The 12,945-nt window shown below is 65.6% G+C and overlaps 1 protein-coding gene across 1 annotated transcript; it reads right to left on the reverse strand.

Moving 5' to 3' along the window:
* Window positions 1-2,689: 2,689 nt before the first annotated feature.
* LOC111161659 (mitotic spindle positioning) lies at window positions 2,690-6,351 on the reverse strand. The gene is made up of 4 exons (XM_022525425.1): window positions 4,707-6,351; window positions 4,094-4,224; window positions 3,270-3,308; window positions 2,690-2,779 (listed from the first exon to the last, which is right to left on the reverse strand). The coding sequence occupies exons 1-4, from the start codon at window positions 6,349-6,351 to the stop codon at window positions 2,690-2,692; spliced, it is 1,905 nt and encodes a 634-aa protein (XP_022381133.1).
* Between the last annotated feature and the right edge of the window lie 6,594 nt (window positions 6,352-12,945).

The raw sequence follows: 12,945 nt of genomic DNA on the forward strand, positions 1-12,945 counted from the left end.
CCACCTGGTGGCCCGGCAGAGGGGGCGGTGCAGGAAACACCGTCCCTTGTTCTTGGCCGGGGGAGCTGGCCGTGTCTGGCCTGCTCAGCAACCCCTGCCTTGGGTTCGGGCAACCGGCAGGCGCCCCAGCGGCCAAAACAATCCCAGCACCTCGCATGGCACGGGCCCAGGGGCTCCGGACCCCGTGTCCCCGACTGAGTCCCTCTGGGGACAGACTGGCACACGACAGAGCTGCGCGGGTTGCAGAGCCCAGAACTGGAGGAACTGGGGGTGGATGTCACGTGGCCCCAAGAACCTGTGCCTCAGAGCCCAGTCTGGGTGACAGGCGGGTGGCCCTGTGGATGTGACCTGCCGGCCCCTTCTCCCCCAGGCAATAGGGCCAGACCACAAGGGCCCCTTTCAGACTCAGGCTGGGGAAGCTGCTTCCTGTTTCTGAGGGTTGCACCGGACAGAGCAGGGATCAAGGACAGAGAGGAGTGTGTGTGGGGGAGAGAGACAGAGGAAGACAAAGTTGGGGGAGGACGTCACTGTGCTGCAGTCACTCTGTGTTTTGGGGGAACCTTCACAGGCCACAGGGCTGGAGACATTCTGGGCTCCGAAGACAGTCTACTGAGACCACGAGAGCTGGTCCCATCATGGGACGGTCTCAATCCTGGGACAATGGTGGGGGGGGGTGTCTTCCAACCCAGATGACTCATGAATATGCCCCTCGGGGCCACGACCCATATGCAAAGAAGTGTAGCAGGATTGGGAAGGGTGACAGAAGGGGTCACAGGGGAGCCCAGACCTTCTGCACCTCAGCTGGGTGCCTAGTACATGACCTGTGCAACAGTCCCAGGCAGCCCTGAGCAGAGGCAAAAGAAGGTTAGCTGAAGAGGGGGACCAGGAGACTGTGTAGTGTGCAGAGTAACAGTCCCATAGACATCCCCATCCTGGTCCTGGGATATGCCACCTCCTGCGGCAGAGAGGACTTTGTCACTGCCCCGAGGTGAGGGTGACCTTGGGTTCCCATAGAGGCCGGCGTCCTCGCCAGATTCTCACGAGAGGGAGGCAGAGTACGGGGGTCCCAGAGACGGGCAGACCCTGTGCGGCGGGGGGGGGGGGGGGGGGGGGGGCGTGGGCCAGGAAAGGGCAGGAGCCGGGTCTTCCTGGGACCCCAGGGGGCACTAGCCCTGCCCACGCCGGGGTTTTAGGACTCCCAAGCCCAGAACTGTGAGAGAATCGGTGTGAGAGGTCATCTGTCACAGCAGCTGTGCGAGGCTCTCACATCCTGAGCTCGGGGATGGAGGTACAGGCCTTATTGGCACTGGTGAGCTGACATGACAGGAAATGGTGGGGGAGCCCATGAGACTCATCACAGGGCTGTGTTTGAGGCCCTGAAACTGCCTTCCTGAGGGTGGACGGGGCCCACATCTGGTTCTCAGAACCAGGTCAGAGCTGCAGAAGTCCCAAAGGAAGCTCTGGTCAGTGAGGTGCACTCTGCAGGGCTCAGACAATTCCTGTGGACACAGACCTTGCCTCCCCCCTCAGACTGGGGCTGTGCCTCTTCTCTCGGCCTGTCTCTGTTCTGCCCTGCAGCAGCACCCCCCGCCAGCCCTGCCCTGGGGGGCCACCACAGTCCTGCTCCTGCCCTGCTGCCCCAGGCCCTCGCCCACCGCACCCGCCTCGCCCACCGCACCCGCCTCGCCTGCCTGCGTGGGCCGTCTGAAGCTGGATCTCGTGAAACAGCTGCCTCAGTTTCCAGCAGCAGCTGCGCAGAGCAGTAGTGGGAGAGGCCTGGAGGCTGAGGCGGGGAGTGAGCTGAGAGCCGGGTCCCATTGCTCTCCCTGGGTGTGGAGGGGAAGGCCACGCAGAGGGCCGCAGCAGAGCTGGGACCGGGGCCCAGCATCCACAGCCTTGCCCAGAATGACCATGTCCCAGGAGTGAGCCCCACACCACAGAGCCAGAGCCGCACCCCTGCACCATCCCCTGGCGCTGGGAGGCTCACACCTGCTGCGCATACGACCGGCATTGTGGCTGACGCTGGGGGGCCAGCCAGGCAAGGGACCGGCGGCCTCACCCATGTGACACGCACTGAGGCTGGGGTGGTCAGGACAGGCCGGGTGCCCACCCAGACATCACTCCACAGTGGGCAGGCTCCAGGCATTTGGGGTATGGAGCAGACGGCCCTTTTCTCCACCAGGTACGGGGCCATCCCCACGGGGCCCCATGATGTCCGCATCTTGCTGGGCAAGCCTCGGGGCTGGGGCTCAGGGGTGGGTGGCACAGAGACCCTCAGATTGGGTGCTCCCCCCTCAGACCCGCAGCTCCTGAGGGGCCAGGACCCGGGTCTCCTTCCTCACCAGCCTCACCGCAGTGGACGAGCAGGAACACTCACATCGGCACCAGGGGCTGCCGTCCTCCCCTTCTGGACCAGGGGTGTTCAGTCTGAGAAGCACCGTGGACACAGGTCCTCTTTCATCCCCAGCTTTAGATACAGAAAGCAGAGCAACTGCTCCAGGACGATAAAAACAGGAAAGAAAACCCTCCATCTGAAAACACAACCACCCTTGGGACTGGCAGCTTGGGACCCGTGCTTGACCAGTGGTGGGTTTCAACAGGGACCTATATCCTGAGGGACAGGGGCTCTGGGGACGGTCCCAGCAGCACCCATGGGGCAGGGTGCGGGCAAGGGTGTCCCGTCCCCTGCTCAGTCCTGGCTCTCGCTGGCATAGATGCCCGCTTCCCAGCGCCTCGCCATGGCACTCTTGTGGTGGGTCACCCGCGTGGTTTCTAGGACCTGTAAGAGGAGACACAGAATCTCCATCGGGATCCCGAACCCCCAGAAGTCTTCCCCCACTGCCAGCTTGGAGGAGGGATCTAGAGCAGGGCAAAGCAGGCCCACTCCCCTCCTCCGTTTCAGACCCTCTACCTCTGGGAACAGAGCCAAGGAATGTGCTAACCCACGCTGAGACCCACAGCAGCTCAGCTGCTGGGGTCTGGCATTCTGGACCCAGTACAAACACAGATTCCACAAATCCACAGACAGGCTGTCTCCGAGGAGTCCCTCTCTCAGAGAACATGCCTTTGTCCCCGGCCGGACCCACCCCAAGCCTTCACTGTGGGGTAAAGGGGTGGCATGCAGAGCTTGCTCACACTCTGTGCCCACGGCCCCCAAGGCAGGTCCCAGCAAAGCCCACCCCAGGCGGCCACAAAGGACCCGCGTGCAGAAGAAAAGCTGGGGGGCTGCACGCCCCAGGCAGGGGCCCTGTCCCCAGAGGCACACTCACCTCCAAGTCGATGAGGTCTGAGGCGCTGATGCCGGCATACTGCAGGAAGGGGACACGCATCAGCCTTGGCCCCACGCCCCGCCCCAGAGCCTGCTGGGTGGCACAGTCCCGCGAGTGCCCGCCATCACCCCAAACTCAACGTGGTGTGCCACGCACTCCCCCTCAGTGATGGCCTGAAGCCCCATTCCCAACCCTTTTCTCTCTGGAAACGTTGCCATTGTGATAAAGACGGTCACGGTCAGCTGAGCTGTCGTGCCCAAGCCCCGTGCCCAGGCTCACAGGGGGGCCTTCTTACCGTCCTGTGCACTTTACAGCAGGGAGCCCACGGTTCAGAGAGGGGCAAGGGTTGGCCCAGTGTCTGGCACCAGCAAGCGGCAGAACTGGGACTGGAGCCTGGACTAGGGGACCAGGCTGTGAGCCTTGGCGGGGGCTAGAGCTGGTGGTGTTCTCCGCGGGCCAGAGATCCCACCCAGGGAGGCCGTGGCCTCAGCCCTGGGAGGGCGATGCCTTGAGACCACTGCCGTGGACACAGGCGATAGGAAGGATGGCGGCGCTGCTACATCTCATCCCCTGCTGCAGACTGACCTGGGGCCGCGTGCGTAGGCGGCCCCTGGCGGTGGAAGCCTGGGTGTGTGGAGACACCCATTATACCCAGTCTGCGGCACTTCCAGGCGCGGGAGACTGAGGCACAGCCTCCCACAGGGCAGTGAGGGAGGCCGGCTTCAACCCAGGTCACACCTGAGGCTCCCTCAAGCGACCTGTGGTCCTAATGGGGTGCCAGACTTCCGCCAGGCCTGGGGGGCTGGCCGGGGCTCGAGACTCACCCGCTGCTCCTTCCTTCTCCTCTGCTCTGGACCCCTGTCGGTGGGGTCCTCCGCTGTCCACACCAGGCCCGAGTGCAGGTGCACGGGGCTGAAGAAGTGGGTCCCCGACACTGCGTAGCTGCCCGAGATGCCTGCGGGGAAAGAAGAGCCATCAGGGAGGGTCCTCGGGCCGTGAAGGCACAAGGCCTGGGAGACTCAGGGTCTCTGGCCAAGGACCCGCGTCAGGAGACAGGCAAGCCGACAGACAGACAAAGCGACAGCGAGCCTGGGAAAGGTACAGACTGACCAGAATAAGCGGTCAGGAGACACTGGGTGGACAGACAGGCCCCCTGCCGCACGAACACAGACCGCGACCCAGAGGGCACGGCGTCCGCAGACCGTCTGCCCCGAGAGACCCGCATCCACTCTGACAAAGCCAGACCCCAGGCAAAGCTGGCGTCTCCGGCGGAGTCCAGGGCGTCGGCACCCACCAGCATGCAGAGTGGGCTGGGGGAGTGGACGCGACCCCCGGCCCCGGGACTCCCCACGCCACGCCCCTCCCGACGCGCCCACCCGCGCCCTCCAGCCTCCCAGGCAGGAGCAGAGCCGCCGCTGCCCGCGCCGCCGTCCTCACCCGAGGCCGCGGAGGAGCTCCCGGAGTCCTGGTCGTCGCCGTGGACGGGGGGCGGGGAGAACACCTCTGGGCACAGGGCAGGGCGCCGCTCCTCCGCCGCCTCCCGCTCGCGCTGCAGGACGCTCTCCACCTCCCGCTGCAGCAGCTCCGACGACCGGGGCCTTGGCCGCCCCGGCGCTGGGGTGCCCCCCGTCTCCCAGCCTCGGCCCTCGGCCCGCGGGGGCACATCAGGGACCCGGAACCGCAGCGGGCTCAGGTGGAAATACTCCCAGCGGACGACACCCCCGTACGCTCGCCCGCGCCCCTGGGGGGGCCGTGGGCACTCGCGCTGCGTGCCGGGGGGGGTTCCAGGGGCCTCCAAGGGCCGCCTCGGAGACCCCGCGGCCCCGACGGAGCCCGCAGCCTCGGCCTCGTCCGCAGAGAGATCGCGGGGCTGGGCGCGCGCCTGGACGGCGGGGACGCCCCGGCTGCCGGCGCGCAGGAACGGCTGGTAGGCGTCCGCCGGGATGCGGTTCACCTTCCTCACCTGGGGGCCGGGGTCAGCCGCGCGGCCGGCCGAGGCCAGGTCCAGGATGGAATCCGAGCTGAAGGCTCTCCGGAGCCCAGACTGGGTGGCCGCCGGCCCCTCCCGCCGCCGGTGGTCCTCCTCCCGCCGCGTCCCCTGCGCCAAGTCCCACTGCACGTAGAGGGACGGGCGCCCTCGCTCCCGCCGTGGGGCCGCGGTCAGGTTCACCGTGGTCAGCAGCAGCGGCCGCGTGGGGATCTCCACCAGCTCCTGCTGGCTGCTCGCCTGTCGCAGCCCCCTCTGCTCTCTCAGGTCCGCTTCCCGCTCCTGGGCTAGCCGGATCTCCCGCTCGATGGGGGTCTCCTTGGCGAGCTGCGGGGACCCCGCCTGGGCCACGGAGGCTGCGTCATGCGCAGCCTGGACGCCAGATGCAGCCGGAAGGCCCCCGACCCTCTTCTCTGGAGGGAGCACCTCCCTCTCCCGGGGGTGCGGCGGGACAGCGCACAAGCTGCCCTGGAGTGGCCCACTTGAGGCCCTGGGGGCCTGGCCGCCGCCAGGTGGAGCACGAGCAGGGGCCACGCGAGCTGCAGGGTGCAGAGGGCCCCCGGCGCTGGCCTGCTCTAGGTTCAGAAACTGCTGCCTCGCCGCCCGGAAGTCAATCTGCCCCCTGTCCACGGCGCTCTCCTCCAGGGGCCCAGGCTGCGGCTGGGGGCTTCTGGGCTCCGGGAGGCCAGGGGTGCCATGGAGCGTGGCCACCGTGCTGCTCTTCCTGAGGGCCTGGCCCTGGATGACCACCCAGCGTTCCTGCTCCAGGTCCCCTGGCCGCCAAGGCTGGGCGTCCCTGGCGTCCAGGTGGCAGGCCTTCGCCTCCTCATCCTTGTCGCCCTCCCGCCAGAGCGTCCACGGGGATGGCCGGCCAGCGAAGGCACGTGAGCTAGAGGACGCCCCCGTCCTGGCCTCATTCAGCCGGGCCTCTTGGTGGGCGGGCCACGCCTGTGGCTTGTCCTGGCCCCAGCCGCTGGCCTCTGGCCCCGCATCCACCACCTCAAACGTGCAGCTGGTGTCCCCACTGGGGTCCAAGCCAGCCAGGCGAGTTGAGCGAGCAATGCTGAAGATGGGGTATCTGGTCACTCGGTCCATGTCCTGGCGGTCTCAGCTCCCCGAGGCTCCCAGGGGCGGAGGTGCTCTGGGCTCGCTGAGGAAGAAGAAGGAAACAAGGGCCAACAGGTCAGGAGACAGAACTTCTCTTGGGGAGAGGCTCGATTTCCAGTCCCTTCAAGGGCAAAGTCCTGGCCAAGGGGCCTCTGTGATTGGTTCCGGGATGGGTGAATGAGCCGGCCTCGCCAATCAGAGCGCTCTACCCTCTGGCCTCTGTGATTGGCTCAGGGATGGACATATGACCCAAACTGTCCTAGACCTGAAATCCTCATCTGAACCTTGGCAATTACCATGGAAAACAGGACCCTGACCCACCCTGGCTTGGGGCACTGGGAATGTTTAAGCTCGGGGATCCAGCCACACCTGGATCCCACTCCTGTACTGACTCGCCCGTCTGCCCCCGAGTGTCTGATGTTTGTGGGTGCCCCACTCCTGCCACTGCCCTCCCCGCCCAGCTCGCCATGGCCAGACCCAAAGCCGTCCCTAGGCGGCCTCCCCGGGCCCCTGCGGGCACACGCTCTGCCTCTCTTCCAGACGCACACTGTGAGGCTTCTTCTTGATGTGATGCTTAGTAAGAGGGCCTGCCCCTTACTAAGAGATGTCAGGGGAATCTGAGACTCAGAGAGATGTGGTCGGTAGCGGGGACTCCCGCTCCCGGTTCCTCCCCCTACCCTGCTTAGAAGGACACTTTGTCCAGTCCCACTCAGTCCCCCACCTCCGTGCCATAAAGCTGGGACAAGCTAGTGAACACCTTGGACCTTGTCCTGCTGGACCGGGAAGGCCTGGAGCCTCTGGGCCACACCCCAATCCAGTGCCCCAGGGGGGACTGCACCCCTTCCAGCATTGGAGTTCTGCTGAGCACAGCTCCAGGAGCCCTGTCCGCCAAGGTCACGCACATGCTCTCAAAGCTCTGGGGCTCCTGGCCTCTCCTGCAATTCTCGAGACCTTTGTCTGGCCCCCGCACGAACCCCCAAACTTTACAGGCATTCCTACCCCACATCCGACCCGCCTCCTCCCACAACTCCCTCTGCCTGGAAGGCTTCATTTCTATTCCTCTACAGCCTTCTTACTGGCAGCCTGCAGGACACCTCCTCCAGGGAGCCCCCCCACCCCGGATTGCCCCAGCAGAGGGGCAGAGGCAGAGCATGTGCCCTTGGAGCCTGTTGTCTGAACATCATCTGCAGCCTGGCTCAGCACCAAGTTAGGCATCCCCTTCCGCAGCTGAGGAGAGAAGACTGGCCGTTCCCAGCTCTCCGAGCAGCCCTGTCCTTGCGCCCACCCTCGGTTCTGTCAGAGCTGCTCTGGCATCGGCTGTCTCTTGGCCAACTTGCTTGTAAAGGCTGTGGTTCTAAAAAGGAAAACGCAGCCCCTCCCTGAGCTGGAGAAGTGGCATTAAGCACCAGGAAATCCATCCTGGGAACGATGTTGGAACTGGCACGCATCACATCGGCTTTTGTGTGTATCAAATACTGAAACTATACTTGGAAAACCAGTAGTTAGAGACAAGCAGGCCTGGGTCATAAGCCCCAGCCAAGGGGACGGAGCCCCTGCCCCCACAAGCACACAGCCCCCATGGAGGTATGCTCCCTGCAACTCACAGGGTGGGTACACCTCTGAAAGGGGGTAAGCTTCTTCGAGTTTTGTCTTCTCCCGCTGGAGGCCATCAGCCCAGGTCCCTCCCGCTAGTGGACCAGACGAGCCTTTCCCTGCAGCCCAGAGTCTGGCACACAGCATGGATTTCATCAGGATTGCTGCGTAAGGCGTGGTCTCTGCACACACAGCTCCTCCCGGGTGCCCAGGACGGGGAGTCGGGCTCGTTTCTGCCACAGACCTGGCTGCCCCCCAGGGCCTCCCCTCCAGCCCCGAGCCCCATGCTGACCCTGAGGGCTGGGCAGGAGTGTGCCCAGGCCCCGGATATCCTCAGGGAGGGCAGGCGTGGGAGGGGGTGACGCAGGAGTGTTTGCTGAGTAAGCAAGCGAACGTTCACCCAGCAGGATCTATATGCTACACAGGACATCGGCTCCGGGCAGAACCACCACCTGCCGGGAGGGTGTCTGGCTCCTGGTGGAGTCGGGTGGAGTACAGGTGGGGATGCTGCTTTTTCCTGGTCCGTTCCTGCTGGGTGATTCACCAAGGCCACTGGGGTGGGGCTCGGGCGGGGGCTCGGGCTTGCGTCCTTGGGAGGCCCTCTGCTCCCCGTGGGCCTCAGTGTCCACACTTGGACTGTAGGTAGAGCCCACGGCCCTTGGCTCTGTGCTGAGACCTGCCATGCACAGTCAGTGCCCTGAACCCAGTATACAGTAGGTGCCGCCTAAATGCTTTCATGGTGGTTGTTAATATCATTATTATTCAAACCCTGGACCCACCACGGATCTCAGGCAGGATCCCCCTCCTACAACACCTCAGTCTCCTTGTGTGTGAGTTGGGAGGACGCTGCACCCACACGGGGCCGGAGGAGCAAGGAGGCCTAGGTGGGATGAACCCCAGGGAGGCCCCCAGAGGCTCCTCACAGGGGAGTGGTAACAACAGTTCCAGAGCCCCCGAGCGGCCTTCCCGGAGCTGCCCCTGCACAGAGCACCACACGCCAGCACCCAGGCAGCTCCTCTTAGGGCCCTGGGACGGGAGCAGAGAGAGCTGAGGCCCAGAGAGGGGAAGGTGCTCACCCAAGGTCACGTAGGGACAGAAGGGCAGGTCCTGAAGCCCGAGGCTCTGTTCCAGTCGGTCACCTCCGCTTCCAGGAAGCTCCCCAGACCCACCCCGCCGGACACTGATACCAGACCCGAGTGCAGTTTATGGCCCCTAGAGCCACGCACCTGCCTCCTGCTCTGGAGCAAACTCCCTTTGGAGGTGCGGAGGCTCACACAGGGCAAGGTCTCACGGCAAAGTGGGGTGCAGGCACTCGGGCCTGGGCAGAGCCTCCAACACCTGGAGACCCCGGGACTCTGAACGGAGTGTCTGCCCCAGGCCCACAGGCTCCCAGCCGGACCCCCTCCCAGGCCAAGCCTGCCCCACCCACCACCCCTGTGTCCTGACCCTGGACCTCATGGGAGGGGTCACCCATCAGGCAAGATCTCCACCCCCAAGTTTCTGGCTCGTGCTGATGGCTGTTCCTGCAGGGTTCTCAGGACCAGGGAGGATGCAATCAGATCCCTTCATTGGAGGCTCGAGGCTCAAGGTTCTTGGGTTTGGGGGCCGGAAGCCCAGGGCAGACACTGAGGCCCCAGCAAGGTTCTGGGACTGAGCCTCTGCTCCCCCACGTGGGGGTGAGGCAGGAAGGATAGAGACCCCCTAAGACCTCAGAGGCACCAGGGGTGCAGAGCAAGGGAGGCACCCCAGCCCCTGAGAGCATAACTGGAGGGGGTGGGGTGGGGAATGGGGGATGGGTCCCCGAGGACCCCACAGGGTACCAGCTGGCAATGCGCCCCTATGCCGGAAACAAACCCCGCCCCCCACGGGACCCCCCCCAGCCCCCACGGGGTCCCCGCCCCATCCCCGCGTGGCGGGATCCCTGCCCCACCCCCACCCCATGCAGGACCCCCGCCCCGCCCTGCCACATCCCGGGCCTCACCTGCGCGCTCCTGGCCCCCAGCAGCCCGAGCCTGGCTCTGACCCTGCCGACAGGCGACAGGCGCAGAGACGCTGGGTGCCGCCCCGCCCACAGGTTGCCAGGGGACAGGGCCCCGCCAGGGGAAAGCGGGTGCACCCTCCTCCCAGGCTCCACCTGGGCTCGGGAAACAAAGTCCAGAGGAGGAAGGAGAAAGACGATACCCAGGCAGGGCGGAAGGCAGGCAGCATGCCCATGGCCCGCCGTCCCTCAGCCTCCAGGGCCTCCAGCCCCATGGAGCCGGAACTCACAGAGGCCTCTTTCTTGCTGCTGCCAAGCTCTCCAGGGTCCCAGAGAGGGGTGTCACTGCCCAGAGTCCCACAGTGGGGCCCGTCCAGCCCCCTGCCCCCCATGCCACCTGGCTCAGCCCATCCTGTGGGGCTACTACCCCGGAGATCCCTTTCGGGTGCAGGCCCAGCCTGCTGGTCTGTGGGGGGGCCATGAGGGGTTCTGCCCGGCCTGGATTCAAACCCCACTAAGCCTCCCTGAGCCTGTTCCCTCCTCTGAGATGAGGACATTACAGGGCTGGGAAGGTCCCCCCGGCCACCTCGACATGAAAGACCAAATGAGGACATCAAAAGTGCCAGAAAACGTTTGCAGGATGGGCAAAGCCCAGGCCCCGCTGATGGACGGGGCACCGAGGCTCGGCGTGGGCAGGGGGTCCTGCCTGATTCTCCGTCAAGGACCGCAGAAGCCCAGCCTCTCTGGGGAGTAGACCCAGCGGCCCAGCGGTCAGTCCACAGTGGGGACAGGAGAGGGACACACACACTGTGAACGGGACCCTCATCCCCTGCTCTGGGGCTCTGTCCTGACTGCCTTGTGGCTGGCTCTGGGGACCCTCTGACCCTCCATCTCCTCTTTCATCAAATGGGAGGACTGGGATTTGAACTGGAGCCCCTCATCCCATCCACTCCCCCCTGTTGCTTATACAGGGAAAGTGCGGCCCCAAAGGGCAGAGACTGGGTCACCCCGCTCACTGGGACAGTGGAGGAGACAAGGACAACCATCTTGCCCCTGGGGTGGGGCAGCTGCCCTCTCAGGGTTCATGAAGCCCGTGGTACAGAGAGGCAAACTGAGGCACAGAGAGGGCGGAGAACGTCCAAGCTCAGCTGGGGAGACAGAATCGGGGGATGGCAGCCGCTGTAAACTGTCCCCCCACCATGCCCCCCCGCTCGTTTCCCAGGGACTGGTTTCTCGGCAGAGCTGGGGGGAAAGCTGGGAATCCAGCAAGGGGCTGCCGTGGGCGGGGCGGGTTAGGGAAGTTAGCAGAGAACCAGTGCTGTCCCCGCCCGGTCCCACTTACCTCCAGGCCTCACCTGCCCAGGTGCTGCTCAGATGGACACCGGGACAGGTGGGCACCCACTGACGCCCCCCACCCCCACCCCTGGCCCTAGGGTGAGCCCGAGGGGGCCCGGGGACTGCAGATGGAGGGAGAAGCCAGCTCCAGGGGGGCCCCTTCCCCGGCCTGGCCGCCCTCGTGGGGCCGCACCCCTGGCCTGGCCACACCCTCCCGCCCAGGTGAAAGCCAAGGACTGCGGGGCTGTTCACACGGTTTATTTGCTTCTCTGGGAAAGTCAAGAACATCAGGGCCTTGTCACACATCAAAGCAGAGGGGCACTTCCGCGGACGCTCACAGCTCAAGGACTCAAGGAGGAGGGGGTCCCACGGCCACTGCCCAGGGTCACCTCAGAGACGGCCTCCCCCCGCCACCGAGGGGCAGAGCTGAGTCGGGGTCCAGGCTGCGGCCGGAGGTGGGCCCTGCACCTGCCCTTGGCAGCAGGCGGGAGGCCCCGGGGGCGGGCCGAGAAGGGGCCTCACGGCCACAGCCACAGGTGTGGGTCTGTGAGCGTGCGCACAGGTGTGCCTCTGGGGGCGAGTGTGGCTGCATCCGGGGGGACCCCTCACCCCTCCCGGCCAGAGGGGGACAGGCTCACGTCGGGCGGGGCGGCGCAGGGGACTCTGCTGAGGAAGCCCCCTGCCCCGGGCTGCGTGCGCCCGCCGCTGCCCAAAATGTGCCAAGCCCAGTGGAGCTGGCAGTGGCCTGATCTCTGGGGTACGGCTGGAGGGACCCAGCGCCCTGGTCCAAGCAGGTCCTGGGCCGCCCCCCCCAGGGTCCCCAAATTAGCACCAGGAGGAAGGAGGGCCCAATGGGAGTCGGAGCTAGGACAGGAAGTGGCTCATGGGGGCCTGCCTTATGCAAGGGGCAGCTCTAAGGGCCCGGCCTGCAGGACACAGTGCAGGGGTCACGGACCCCTCTTGCCTGGGGGGGATGTTGGGGGGGCTCTCCCTTCCCAGGCTCCATCACCCACTGGCCAAGCCCCAAGAGGGCATGGGGGGAGGGGCGCATCAGGCTGGGGATGCCTAGAGGGGCCTTGCTCCTCTCCACGACCTTGAACCTGACCTCTGACCAAGACTCCCCAGAGAGGCATGGCCTTACCCCAACTGTCCAAGCTATGGACACCAGAGCTTTGGCCGAGAAGCCCCACTCTCAGGGGCTAAGCGGGGACAGAGTGCGCTCCCAGGAACCCTCAGCTCTCCGGGTCCCTTTCTGGCAGGACGTCCCCTCGGGGACCTCATTGGAGGTGGCAGGAAGGCACAGGCAGGAGGCCCAGAGGGTGGCTGGCTGGCCCGGGGCTGCGTCGAGGTCCCCAGTCACCCCGGCCAGGACCGCTGGGGCTGGGGGCCGTTTTGTGGAGCTGCCGTGACGTGGGGGGGCCCTTCATTTCGGGGAAAGCGGGTCTGTCCATGTCTCTCTCCTACCAGACGTAGGTGCACGGCTCAGTGGCTTGGGGGTGTCAGGGTGGTGATGGGGTGGGGGACCCCGTTCCTCTCTCTCCAGCAGAAGAAACCTCGGAAGAAACATGTGACAACCGCACATCCTGGGGCCCGTGACTGCGGGTGGAGGGGGGCAGATGCCGGGGCCGGGCTGGTGGGGGGCTGTGGTATGGAGGGCGGGGCTGGGGGGCTGGGGG

This window comes from Enhydra lutris, unplaced genomic scaffold (assembly GCF_002288905.1).
Source record: "Enhydra lutris kenyoni isolate GAN:26980312 unplaced genomic scaffold, ASM228890v2 scaffoldscaffold86, whole genome shotgun sequence".
Lineage (NCBI taxonomy): Eukaryota > Metazoa > Chordata > Mammalia > Carnivora > Mustelidae > Enhydra > Enhydra lutris.

Excerpts from the sequence above, each read along its gene's own strand:
- LOC111161659 (XM_022525425.1), bottom strand. The coding sequence starts at position 6,351 with ATGGACCGAGTGACCAGATACCCCATCTTCAGCATTGCTCGCTCAACT. Across the intron at positions 3,309-4,093 it reads GGAGAAGGAAGGAGCAGCGG|TATGCCGGCATCAGCGCCTC; the intron begins GTGAGTCTCGAG and ends CCCTTCCTGCAG. Across the intron at positions 2,780-3,269 it reads CAGACCTCATCGACTTGGAG|GTCCTAGAAACCACGCGGGT; the intron begins GTGAGTGTGCCT and ends CTCCTCTTACAG.